At 48.1% G+C, this 13,369-nt stretch overlaps 1 protein-coding gene across 1 annotated transcript in view; it reads left to right on the top strand.

Moving 5' to 3' along the window:
* The first annotated feature begins 311 nt into the window (after positions 1-311).
* The window catches only part of LOC122534314 (homeobox protein Hox-B1-like), a 49,515-nt gene continuing 36,457 nt past the window's right edge, over positions 312-13,369 (top strand). The window contains exon 1 of the mRNA XM_043664830.1: positions 312-2,758. Coding sequence (XP_043520765.1) covers positions 1,630-2,758 — 1,129 coding nt within the window. The 5' untranslated portion in view covers positions 312-1,629. The remainder of the gene's footprint in view (positions 2,759-13,369) is intronic.

Here is a 13,369-nt window from a genome sequence, read left to right as displayed (position 1 = left end):
CGTATAAATTAAACATCGGGGGGGGGGGGGGGGGGAGGCCCAGAAGAGTCGAAGAGCGCGAGTTTGGAAATTCCACTTTTTAGTATGGACTCGTTCGCGAGTGGCGGTCGAGCGGAACGTTAGAAATCGGCAGTCCGGGTGGGATGAAATCACGGTGGGCCTCGTTAGGTGAGCTTTTCGTCGTGGAGGGTCCCATCCCACGTTCGAAGCCAGGCTTGGACGAACGACGAGGAAGAGAGAGAGAGAGAGAGAGAGAGAGAGAGAGAGAGAGAGAGAGAGAGAGAGAGAGAGGCAACGTGAAGAAGAACGAAGGGAAGGAGAGGCAGAAAGAAAGGAAGAAAAGGAGGAGGAGGTACGCGTAGCTGAAAGAGGAAGAGCAAGCCGGAGTAAGAACGTAGGAACGAGAGAAGAAAAGAAAGAAGGAAGGAAGGAAGGAAGGACGAAAGGGCCGGGTACGTTAAAGTCGGTGGAGCAGCGCCACAGGACGTTAAGTACGTCTCGTAAAAATTCCATCGAGGCAGCGTCATTTTGCCGTGTCTAAGGGGCTACGGTCTGGTCTGACCGGGGGTTTGGATAGGCAGGTCTAACCCTGAGGCCGCCCATGTACAACCAAGTAGGTACGTCCCATCAGTAGAGGTGGTGCACAGACCGACCAGACGTAGTAGGGGATTCGAACGATCGTGCTCCCTCCTACGGTTCGTGTTCGAGGCGGTCGAGAGTGAAGTGCCTGCCCCTGCAGGAACTCCGGCCCGAGATCCCCGTCCCCGTACCATTTCGAGTCACTGGCTTGACCTGGTCTGATAGCAAGCCACGAAATCCCGTAGCTCGTTTACCATCTACGTATTGACGTTTCGTCCGCGTCTACGGAACCCCGACGTTCGACATGCTCGTGTCTGACTACCGGATCATCGGATTCCTCCGACAGTTGTGTGCTACGAGGCCGTGACAGTGTGCCGTGATCGAGACGTTTGACAGCCAATGTGCGTGTGAAATTCCGTTTCTGGTGATAGCCAACGACGTCTCGCGCGCCTCTTTCGTTTCGGAGCAAACGATACTTGACAGAGTTTGGATGATCGATCGACGAAAATAGGAAGCTACTACGATGATCGACGGTGAGGACAGTGGTTCTTGAGTCTCTCAGACGAAAGAAATTGCACGGACGTTCGTACATACTGTCGAGCTGACCCCGTTTTGTGACTTGTCTCGATAACCGTGTGAGAATCGATTGGAAAGGAGATTCGTCTCGTGATGGTACGGCGAGAGTCGTAGAATGTTTTCGTGATGTAAGACAAACCGTTGGAACGATGACTGGGGACGATCGGCAGGGGTTACAATGACGATGCATCGTTGAGAGCAGAAATTGCGTCGAAAAATTGGCTGTGCAGGAAAACCACGGTATGATGACTGGTTGGATTCGAGAGGACCAGCCAGTCTGAGTAAGGTGACTCTAGTGCGAAAAAATGCGGGCAAGTGACGGACAGAATTTCAGTGAATGTTGTTGTCGTTTCACGTGCGGGTGCTGCGCGTGAACTGTTGACTGTCGTCTAAATCGATCGTATCTCGTCTGATCGTCAGCAGGGTTTCGAGAATTCCACCTGGTCAGGAGGATTCGGCAATTATCTATCAGGAATGTGCACCACGGAAATGACAGAATCGTACACGATGTCGCCGTCGACGACGGTGTCTTCCAGTGCGACAACGCCAGGCTGCCTAGGATCGCCGGCTCACCGACGGACGCCTTGCCGTGGCTCTCCCGGTCGAGGCGACGTTCAGGACGACGAGGACGAAATCTCGGTAGGCTGCCCGAGCCCTTTGCCCCTTGTCGTCGTTGCACCGAGTGTTGCGGAGGAGGACGAGAGGCTGTCGCAGTCGAGGGAAGAATACGTGGACAGATTGAGCCCGCGGAGAAGCTACCCGAGAGATTCGGTCTCGATCGAAGACGAGGACAGTTACTCCCGCAGTGGCGACTACAGGATGTCGAACGGAAGAGGGTTACGCACCCGCGAGAGCAGCGGTGGTGATTCCGTGACCACGTTAAGGGACGAGGAGGAGGACGAAGAAGATGACGAGGAAGTAAACAGTAGGACTAGCAGTAACGGTGCCACGGCGGCCGGTGCCGCGGACGATTACTTCAAGCCGTTGAAACGTCTGAAGATGGTGCAGATGCAGCACTCGGACGAGGAGGACGACAGGGATCGGGACACGAACGAACGAGGGGTGAAGTCTTTCAGTATTCTGGACATTCTGTCGCATCGACCCAAGGCGAAAATCGTACGCCCGTGGGACACGGTCGAGTCGAATCTCAATCATCATCATCGCCATCATCTTCAGCAACAGCAGTCCCATCATCCACACCACTTGCATCATCATCACCATCATCATCATCACAATCATTCCACGACGCCGAGGGATCTCTCATTGATGGGTATGTCTCTGGCGTCTATGTCGGCCGGCTCCATCAGCGAGCCGCCTCTCAGCAGCTCGTCCTCGTCTGGAAGAAGCTCCGTCTCCGATTCCGGAAGTCCTGACCCGCTAGGCCATCATCATCATCACAGTTTGCATCATGGTATACACCCTGGCTTGCATCATCCGGTGTTGCAACAGCAACAGCAGCAGCAACAGTTTAAAAGGAAAACGTCGCAACAGCACGGTTCCCAGAGCGGTCACCACGGGAAAAGGACAACGGGACAGGGGAGTCCCCTGGACGCGTTGTTCCAAATGACCAGCAAAACGTTCGACGCCGGCGAACACAGTCAAGGTGAGCTTACGTTTTCACGTAACAAGCTGGCGATTTTCACGCAACGAGTATGAGCTATCGTCTCGAGAACAGGCGCGATATCGCCACAGCCGCAGAATTTATTTCGAAGGTGAGGATCGTTGGACGCGTGTATCGCGCACGCGGTGAAAATAGGAATTATTACGGAAGCATGATGGAGCAACTGATTACGTGTGTCGTATTTCAGTCGTGGTGTGTATACGTATCGTCACGATACCACTCCTGGCGGTGTAACCCCTGTGAAACAATGCTTGGCATGATTCCTTCATGCATGCAAATTCTCCGCCGAGCAAACGACTCTTAATAGAATCTTAATAGACGTTTCTTTATTGATGGCGTGGAAGCTCGCTTTTGTGCTCCCGCCGTGGCATCCTCGATGAATGTAGCTCTTGATTTTGATTGATGTTCTCGCTGAACGTCGATGTCCGTCGTATGTTCGCTTCTTCCGCCAATACCACCGATAACACTCTGCTTGTTATTGTTTCCTACGACACTGTGGATTGAATCATTTACCTTGGAACCCACGAATTCGTTCTACTTCTCTATGGTCGATTGTCAAAAATATTAATCACCCTGCCATTGTTTCGCGATCTTTTCTTTATTCCGACCGTGTAACGCTCGACCTGGAACTGCCAAGAACGGTTGATTACGCCACGATCGTACAACGTTTTTCGTCCGTTTGTCACCCATTTGTACCGACAGTAGTACAACAACACGCGAATACGACACGCTATAACAATGTCAATAGGACGATCTCGGTTTGCTTCTTTTATCTCAGTATTCCAGCAATTAGCGGCTAAATAGCTCGGGGACCGGTCCCCGGTTGAGGCGCCGCTTCGTTAGACAGGCTCCGTTATAGTATTTAGAGACGAGAGAAGCGATGCACACGAGCATCTTGGAGCACATACCAAGTGCTACTTTCCAGAAGCACGCTTCTGCGAACGCTACTAATATTAGTAGCTGCTCTTGCCGCCTGTTACAAGATGCACCGTAATCGAACGACGATGACATTTTTCATCGTGATTTGTTCCTTACGTGTTGCTTGGTTTTTTTTTTTTTTTTTTTACGGTTGTATTGTTCGAGAGTTCGAACAATTGTTCCACGTAATCTCGAGACTGGGATAAATCGTGGCTACGATTGATGGTACACGGGGGGACAAACTTAATGGGACACGTGGCAACCGTTGATCGATCGTTGTTTATTCCGTTTCTCGGTCAACAAGACATTTTGTTCGTTAGAAAGACGTGGATAAGCCTGCAGTCGTCTGTTTGTCGAACAAATTCCAGTGATTTTCCTCTGAACGAATTCGTTTCTGATCGTTTTTGTTGGTACAGGTTTAAAAGGGGTGCAAACACCGAGGAAAAAAAACGAGTTGTAAAAGTTGTGTTCTCCGTCCAATGTCTCGCCTTATCCAGGTTTCCGAGATCTTACTGGAGTTCTAGTCTGCATCGGAGACGCAGTAAACGTAAGAATGTCAGTCGGAAGAGGGATTTTCGGTGCAACGACACAGAACTAACTCTGAAAAAGAATTCGATTTACCAATGATATCCTTCGAAATCGACAATGCAAACAGGCCGTCTCCGGCTGTTTGTAACCTTGCTTTAATCCAATTACCTGCAGCAGTAAAAGGCTCCCCAGGCTTTGGGAGCGTGGTTGCGCAAACATGAGCCCATTTTCCGAGACATGGTCTTTTAGACGAAACGGTGCCGACGAAACATCGTAAAATCCAGTTTTCCGTAACCCAGGCCGGGAGTTCGCAAATTGAATCTGGCATCGCTTTTGGTGGGATTAAAATCGGTGCCGAAAGGGGCACAAAGGTTCATAATAATCATCGTAAAATCAAAGATTTACGGAACGAAGAATTGTTGCCGGCCTAGCCATTTTTTCTCATCAGAGATGGCGCCCTCTTTGAAGTACCTTTCGACGACCGTCTTTGTGATCGTCCATTATTTACCGTAGTCTTGGCAAATTGTTTTACAACACCGTTGGCTCACGCCAAACGTTGGCGCGTAGCAGGCGTGTTTGCTCGAGAAAAGGGAACGATTTTTTTCCTTCCACAAAAGCTCGGCCACGTAAACGACGAGCTGGTTCATCGAGGGTGGCCCAAGAGCAGATTTCCAAACGTTCCTCCGAAACTATTGTCTCTGTGTTTAATGAGAGAACCGGATGGCCTCTCGGACGGTTGTATTCTCGTGGAACGCTTTTGCGGGGAAGGAAAACGTGGGAGCGTGGGAATGCTAGTAAGGGAAACTAACCACCTTACGACCTGAAGATCATGCAGATCGCGAGATAAGATGCATCTGTCTTGTTCAATTTCGTACTGTGTATCGCGATAGGAAAAGCAAACATATCGCTGTCCTCGGAGATTTCAATATTCTTTGTAACGTCGGTGGCACGATAATGACAAGGAAACGATACCGCGTTCTTAGACAGCCGGATTGTTCGGACATCAAGACATCGTTCATCATTTTCATACCGCACTTCCGTTCTCTCCTCGTCCAATTACTCCGCGCGTACGGTGCCGGCGTAGGATGAAAAAAATTTCTCGAGCCACGGTGCACAGTCGGCTTTAAAAGGGACAAGAAAGAGGACAGAGAGGGCGAAAACGAAAGAGAATACGAAGAAGAAATAAAAGGGACCCCGTTCCCCGACGAAAGGACAGTTTGGCATTACGTTCGAGGGGCGCGTAAGAGGCACGTATTATCCCGTAAGACGACCAGACGTGGACGATCGCGCGCGCGCGCGCACCACACACACGGGCACCATAGCTCGTTACACGTTTCGGTCGGGGTCTGGCCTCGGCCGTTCGTTCGTCCGTGTGTGTCCCTGGCAGGACCAGTACGTAATTTTAGGCCCACCTATACACCGGCGATCTCCACACAAGTAATTTATTATGTGGCGCGGCGAGAGCATATGTCTCATTTGCATATAGCGTGATACAGAAAACGCGAGCCAACACTTCCGACGGCGGCGGCCAATATGCGAAACATTTCGACAAAGGGACGTCCTCAATATCTTTTTTCTTTTTTTTTTTTTTTTTTTCTTCGTGGTGTACGATACCACCGCGATCGAGTCGACCCGCGACGATGATCCGTACAGAGAACCGTGTGGGACTCTTTGAAGCTTAACTCTCGACACTGGCACCATTGGGCCATTGGAAACCATTCTTCAAGATTTATTTCATCACTGCAGATGCAAATTGCAAAATAATCTATTACGAATTGCTATTGCTGACCTGTGAGCCAACTGTGATTCTGCTTGAAAACGAATATTTTTTATTCGTTGTACAATCATTTTACAATTGCAGTTTGATATTATTTGATAATTGTAACCTCTGAAAGTTAAGAGTTTATCTCGCAAAGTAGAAGAGAATCTGCAATTATCTTGAACACTCTGTTTCGATCGGTAGTATTATCGGCACGATATCGGGTGATATCGACACCACGTGTGAAACGTGCATCAATCGTGGTACGTGATTGATTCTCGTGAGAACGTTAATTTATCTAGAAATCTCGCAACTCGACGATCAACGTTCGATAACGAAGGAGTCACTTTCTGGCGGAGAAATTCTCGCAGGCGATTTATGGCCCCGGCGGCGATCGTGTGGGTTTTATCAATTTTATATTTCGTTGGAAATGCCACTTTTTAGCGGCAAGGGCGTCTTCGGATCGCGGCGGAGGAGCGAGAGAAAGGCGGCGAAGAAGAAGGGGAATGGCTGTTCGCCTCGGGCTGCGTGGTATAAAAGCCCCGGTGCGCCTTCGCTTTACGCAATTTATGATACGTTCTTTAAAAGGGCTAACATTAGGCAAAGAGGCAACAGCTACACGGGCCGTTACGAGCCGTTCCGTGATTGGCCGCACGCGTATTGAAAACCAGACAAAATTAACCCAAAACTCGTCGAACGGTCGTCGTTCTCGACAAATTTTTTCATCGTGGAGGAAAAACGAGGAATGGATGTTCGATACGTACTCGCGTATTCAGAGCAACCAACAAACTTCATTTTTTACACGGTATATTTTTGATTTCACGATATGTACTGCTTTCGAACGTGTACTAAAATACACGCGTAACACACACGTAAAGTAGAGACTTGTAACTGCTGCCAGTATAATACGTATAGCTGGATGCTAAAAAGATGACAATCGGTACGTTAGGAAAGGCAAGTTCTCTGGTTAATTCTCACTTTATTCTGCAATTGTATTAACTATACAATTTTTAACGGTAGACGTGATTGTGTTTGGCCAACGTGTGTATCTCTTATTTTTCTGCGTCTGTTGACCCAATGAACTAGAGCCAATCACAGCCATTTCTTCAGCTTGCAGCAATGCGTCTTGCCGATTTCTCACGTTCCGTGCCGGGTGCCCGATGAAATTCGATTATTTCCATTATCCGACAGGCTCCCGGGTAGTCTGCTGGGGGTTGTCGGAGCGTTGGCGCGAGATGGTCCGTGAAAGGTTTTTGCCGCGGGAGAACGCGGCGCGATTCGTTCTCTTCTTTACCCCGTGCCACCCGGAATACGCATAAAATACGTATTCCGTTGTTCACACGAGAGCCAATCGGACCGAGCCGAACGAGAAAGAGAGAGAGAAGAGGCGCAGTAGTGGAGCAGAGGCCAGCCAGAGGTTGCCTTCTTGGAGAGCGAAGCTCGCTTGCGGTCTCGGGACCAGAATTACAAATGATATCGAATCGAATCGCTCGTAATATTATTCGATACGTGTTCCATTACTGGCCAACCCCTGGGCCTCGGGATTCAAATTAGATTACCGCCAGGTTAGGTATTCCCGATCATACGTACCCTCTCGTGTCCTGCTACGTTCCACGCCGTATCGTTCGACGCGTACCAGCACATCCCGCGCGATACGCTATAGAAATTTATACGTACCGTAACTACGTTCGTACGTATTTTTGCTGAAGCGTGTATATAGGTGAGCAATTGGTGCGTGTATAAGATCGAACACATCGAACACCGAATGAGAGAGAGAAGAGCTGAAGGAACACGGAGAAACGCGGACAGCGAAGCCCGAGGCCCCCTACAACACGGTAGCCTCACGTATCCGCAATTTACTTCTGATTATTATGCTCTCTATACTTACGCGGCATTCTTATCTTTTCTCTCTTTTTCTCTCTCTATCTTCTCGTCTCCATCATATTCTCCTCCACCCATAGTCGTTTGTCGTTCCTTCATCCGCCCCGCGTGAGCCCCGTGAGCTGACCGGTACGAGAATCGAGGCAGGTATCGATTTACGACGACATTCAATCGTTAGATTCACGACGATGTGTGCTCTCGTCACGCTCTCGACCACTTTGTTTACTGGTTTTCGTTTCGTTTGTACAAGCCGCTCATTGTGCTTTCTTATCAGAAGTTCAATTTCGATCGAATTTTTTCTCCGGCGCACGACTTTTGCTGATGATTTTTAACAGAAAGACAATTTGGATATGAACGATATCTTATATTCGTCGCGGCTACTATTCGAAGCAAGTAGATTGTTGTTGCAGCTGCCTCGTCGAAACTGCGGTTCAATTATCGGGAACGCTACCGTACAGGGTGATTCCGGAAGCTGGGCCGGGGACGTCTTCTGATCGTATCATCCCTAGTACAAAGTATACCCTGGCACATCTCATTACGTGTCGACAAGCGTTCCTTTCGGATCGGTCCATTTCTTATAAATTACATAAAATTACGATATCGAAAAAAATTACCTTGTCGGTCGCCTTCGTATGATCACCCTGTAACGTACGTGTACCTTGCAATTCCCCTCGGAGTCTTCATCTTTTTCGGGCCTCCAACTCCGGAGTTCATCACGCACTCTCCGAGACTGTTATATTGCTTGTAACGTTACCTCTCCTCGCATACCTTTTTTAAAATAAAAGTAGAAGAAGAAAGAAAGAGAAAAGGATAGAGAGAGAGAGAGAGAGAGAGAGAGAGAGAGATATCATACGAGAGTCGATTAGATTTCCCGGAGAACCTAGTCGTATTTTGTTGGCAAAGATCCTCCCTGGCCTTGGAGGGAAGGCAACAGCAGAGGCACAGGCCAAGCGTTCGTTTTCATTAATAAGCCGCGTTAAACCGATGCCGATTCGGCTGGTTTAACTCGCAAACGAGGAATCGATCGGCAAATTGTATCTGTCCGTCCGGTGTGCAACGATCCTCGGTCCGCTTTGCGTGTTTTTATCGGCTACCTGCTTCAGAGCTCGCGCGATCGTTTCGCGTTTTCGTGTTTACCTCAAATTACCGCTCGGCCGGAGCGCTCGGCTCGATTTTTTTTTTTTTTCGTCTTCTCGCGCGCGCGCTCGCGCGTCGCCCGTCGAACGTTGGATGGAAGCGTGTTCCCTCGTTCGCGGAACACGCATATAACACTCGAGGCGGCTTTTTATCCGCGTCTGCTCGACTTGAGCGCGAGGAGGCGACCGGTCTAACGATTTCTACGCGCGACAGCCCGCAGAACTCGACCGCACGGGCCTCTGTTTGCATCGTAAACAGCCGCGCGTCTCGCGCCTTGCTGTTCGGCGTTTCCTTGCTTTTTTGCTGGTCGATCGCCAGTTCGTGGGACAATCGAGCGTAACGACTACGGCAGGATTCTAAACTGCGAGCTGCCGTATCGAACGGCGTGAACAAAAGATATACCGTGTTGCGGGACAACGATCGCAGCGATGTATAACAGGTTTGCGGGAGCTCGAACGAGAAAGCGATTCTGTACTCTCTCCCTTTTTCTCTTTCGACGAGCGCTCGCGTTGCTTCGGTTTATCGCGAACAGTCTAGTATTTGTTTAATCCTCTTTCTGATCGGTTAAACACGAAATTAAACAGGAAGCGACAGAGTATAGAAGTCTTCAGGCTAGAAGAAAGTAATTGGAACCAGTAAAAAGTAAAAAAGTATTTTATGGTGTATAATAGTGGTTATTGATAACAGAGTCATAACGATGTGATAAACGTACTGATAACAGTGCGCATATTATGATGAAAAGTTTCTTGCATGTAACAGTTACAAAACTTTCTATATCATCCTTCATTCCGATCAAGTGATCCAAACTTAAATACGATTCATTTGAGAGAAGTAACTCTGTTATGCTGTTTTATAACAATAAGACGCAGGACAACGAAATAATCGTTTACCTCTTAAATTTGCAAGTTTGTTAATACGATTTGTCAATCTATTTAACGATTGCAACGATCTTTCGGTTATTAATTACACGTCAGTTAGCCTAGCTCCCCTTTTTTCAGCGTGTCTGTTTACCGTTTGCACGTTTCTGATTGGCACATGTCCGCGTGGCCGCTCGTTACAACGACAAACGTTCAGGCTGGTAATTAAGCGAAGCAACCGACGACGCCGCACTCGCTGTGTAACATAGTCGCGGCTGAAATTATCAGTCATAATAATAACGAGACTAACCGTGTCCCGCGATTAACATAAAGCCAGACGAAGCGATGAAAATGTTTACGCCGCTTATGGACGATTCTATAATTAAACGCCGATCAAGTCCATTTATTCGCAATCCCGTTAGCCCCGTTTCACCGATAACAGTTGCGTAACACCTTAGGCTTAAATTAATAATTCTTCCTTTTCACTTCGTTCAGTCCAGTCGAAACGAAATTTCGGGCCATGCCGAAATCGGTCCTCGAGCGGGAGGCGTTTTATTTTCTATGCGACTAAAGAGACACGTATTAGTCACGTTAAAGGGCCACTCGAATTTCCGGGTTCTCGAGGTTAAGTAAGAAGGAAAGGAGGTCGAGAAGAGGGGGAAAAAAAAGAGGGAAAGGAGACGAAGGAAAGATAAAAAGGAGGGTGGGTCTTTCTTTTCGAGTTGTTGTGACAGTTTGCCGAACAAACAAAACACCAGTCGTCCCACCCTCTATTCGGGAAGAAGGAAGGAGAGAGAAAGAGAGAGAGAGAGAGACCGGATGCCGGCAGAACTTTTTACTCGACAAGCAGGCACCCCCGCTGCGTTAAGTGACCATTCGGTTTTCGAACAAGTGTGTGCTGTCTTTTCGAAGGTACCCGACTTCTCTCGTGCACCATCACATGCTGATTCTTGCAGTCTAACCGAAACCAGGAGTCCTCTTGCGTGTTATCTCACGTTCTTCGACTCCTCGCGTTCTTTCTTTCATGTGTTTGGGAATTGCGACCGAAGGCAGCATCGGTGCCTATAATTTTTTTTAGAAAACCGAAACCTTCTTGACTCGCGTATGTTTATCGTCGATTCAAAACGATGCGATGGCGATTTTTCTGTTTAAACATCTCTGCAAGATATAAAGATTGATTAAACAAACATCCCAAACAAATCGTATCGGATATTCTGAAAAATTTTGTAGAAATAGGACGTCAGAAATATATAAGTTAACGGAAAGAGTTTACTGCAGTTGAGTAGGATGACGAAAAGGAATTAATCAGAGCGTGAAAATTGAATTGATATTTATGCTTGCGTAGTAGATTACGCTTGGAAGCGGGAATGATTAAATCTGATCTTTACTTGGCACTTGTGTCTAAGTAATAAACGCAATTAATATTGACAGTTTGCAAGACTTGTAAGAGTTTATAAGTAGTGGTGTAAATTCCAAAGCGTATACAGTGTATCTATTTCAAATTTTAAATTTCCCATATCCATTTCATTTCGTTCTTTCTTAGACTAAGCATTTTTAGTCGTCGACTAAAAATTTCGTCAAAACTTTTTAACCCTTGTCTCGTGTGGATCACGTGGCGATACGATGGCAGGGTATTCTCTTCCTCCCACCACTTTCTCTCTCCCTCTCTCTGAGTCTTGGCTCGGTATATATTTTTCTTTCACGAAGCTTCGTAAAAAGGGATAAAGGAACACATGCTGCGGAAATCTTAGGGCGGCAATAAGCAAGTAAAATCGTAGCAGCGGGTACAATTGCCGCGGACAGATGGCACGGTTGTTGGGAAATAACGGCGAATTCGATTCATTTCGTGTGCGCGAGTGCTGACCACTCTAATCGAGGCAACCAGAGACACTACTGTACGTACACGCATATGTATACGTACGCAGGAGCGGGTGCAGGAGCAGGGTCTATTAATGCACGCAAGAAGGCCTCGATCGGCTCTGGAAATTATGACGCTGTCGCGGTTCGTGCAATTTTGTATTACAAGGTAGCTGTCGTGCTAGCCAAACCACCGGGTACGAAGTTGTAATAAAACGTCACGGCCGGTCAAATTGGACGTAAAGTGATGTTAATGATATCATTTTAGCCCACCGGTGGAAAGAGTGATGCCTCCTCGTGTACGGAAACTCGCTGCCTTTTTCATTGAAAATTAAGAGTTTCCTCGACCTTCTTTTGTACCGCGGGCTCCTTAAATTTTTCTCCTTAAACGTTTCAACGAACCACAAATGCGACGAATTCTGCCATACTTTGACCAAGAAATGTATACCTAATTACGCTTTACGATTCTCAAATTCAACGCTCGTTTCCAAAAACCATCAATCGTAATTCAATCGTATATACATACGATGTCATATATATGTCTATCGTGTTACGCGAATCTTCGTAGCTCCAATTTTCGTAGCGCATCGTTGGAACATCTCCGAGGAAATTCGTTGAGATTCGTCTCGTTCTTGAAGGGGTTGGCTGGGTCTTCTTCAAATTCCAAAGGTGAACGTAATTCACCGGCTATGTCGGAGCAATTCCATCAGAGCGCGGGCGCGTAATCTCCGCGCGTTCCACCGTAGCAGGATTTCCTCCGATAATTCAGCGAAATTAGCGGGGAAGCGACTCGCTCGGCGAGGCTATTGCGGCCGAATAATTCTCAATTAGTCGGCGGAGATCGCGACTCGCTAAGTCGTATTTATGTCAGTCGTTGGAGGCTTGTCCGGGCCCAACCGCCTTCGGCTTTATATTACGTCGTGCCGGGAGATTTATGCGATCGATCCGTCTCAGTTTGCTCGTGGATCCCCGCGTCCAATAATCACTCCGATCCGTTTCTCTTCTCGGTCGTGTCCACACCGCCCCTCGTGTATTTCCCTCGCTGTGTTGCCTCGTTTCGCGCGCGGCCGCAAAACACCGAGACGCTGACGCTTGCCCGACGAAGGAAAATCGCTCCCGTGGCGACCACGCCGATTCTCGTATCGAGGGATTTCGTGCCGATGGGGGACGATTATCGGCGGCACGACCCTCCAACGGCAAATAGAAATAAATTTCACGCGGATCACGCGACGAACGGCGTTGTTTCGATCCGCTCGATTTTTATTGAGCTCTCTCGCCAGGTTTATTGCCTGTTTTCACTGGCTGATCCTCGGCTCGATGGAAGTGTCAGGGGAGGTGAAAGTCGAGGACAGTGGCTTTTACATCCTTCACATCCCTGAAATAAAGCATCGCGTGATTTCGTTTCGTTCCTCGAATTCGTAATCCGATTCTTCCTCCGCTTGTGCGCTACGTCTTCGCTCGAAAGTCTCGGGACTTACCCACGAAGTTTGTTTTGTAATTGGAAAAATTCGCTTCTTCGAATTCGTAAGGTTGCTACACTCTGCTTGTACACGCGTGAGTAAATCTCTTCACGAGCTCTTGTGTTTCGTACGTACGTTTCCTTCAGTGCATCGAGAGTCGGTTGATCGCTCTATCGACGATCTACGATGAGGAGAG

This window comes from Frieseomelitta varia, unplaced genomic scaffold, assembly GCF_011392965.1.
Source record: "Frieseomelitta varia isolate USP_RPSP 00005682 unplaced genomic scaffold, Fvar_1.2 scaffold_586, whole genome shotgun sequence".
Taxonomy (NCBI): Eukaryota; Metazoa; Arthropoda; class Insecta; order Hymenoptera; family Apidae; genus Frieseomelitta; species Frieseomelitta varia.
Note: the sequence above shows the minus strand (reverse complement) of the source record. Positions and strands in the feature narration are given on the sequence as shown.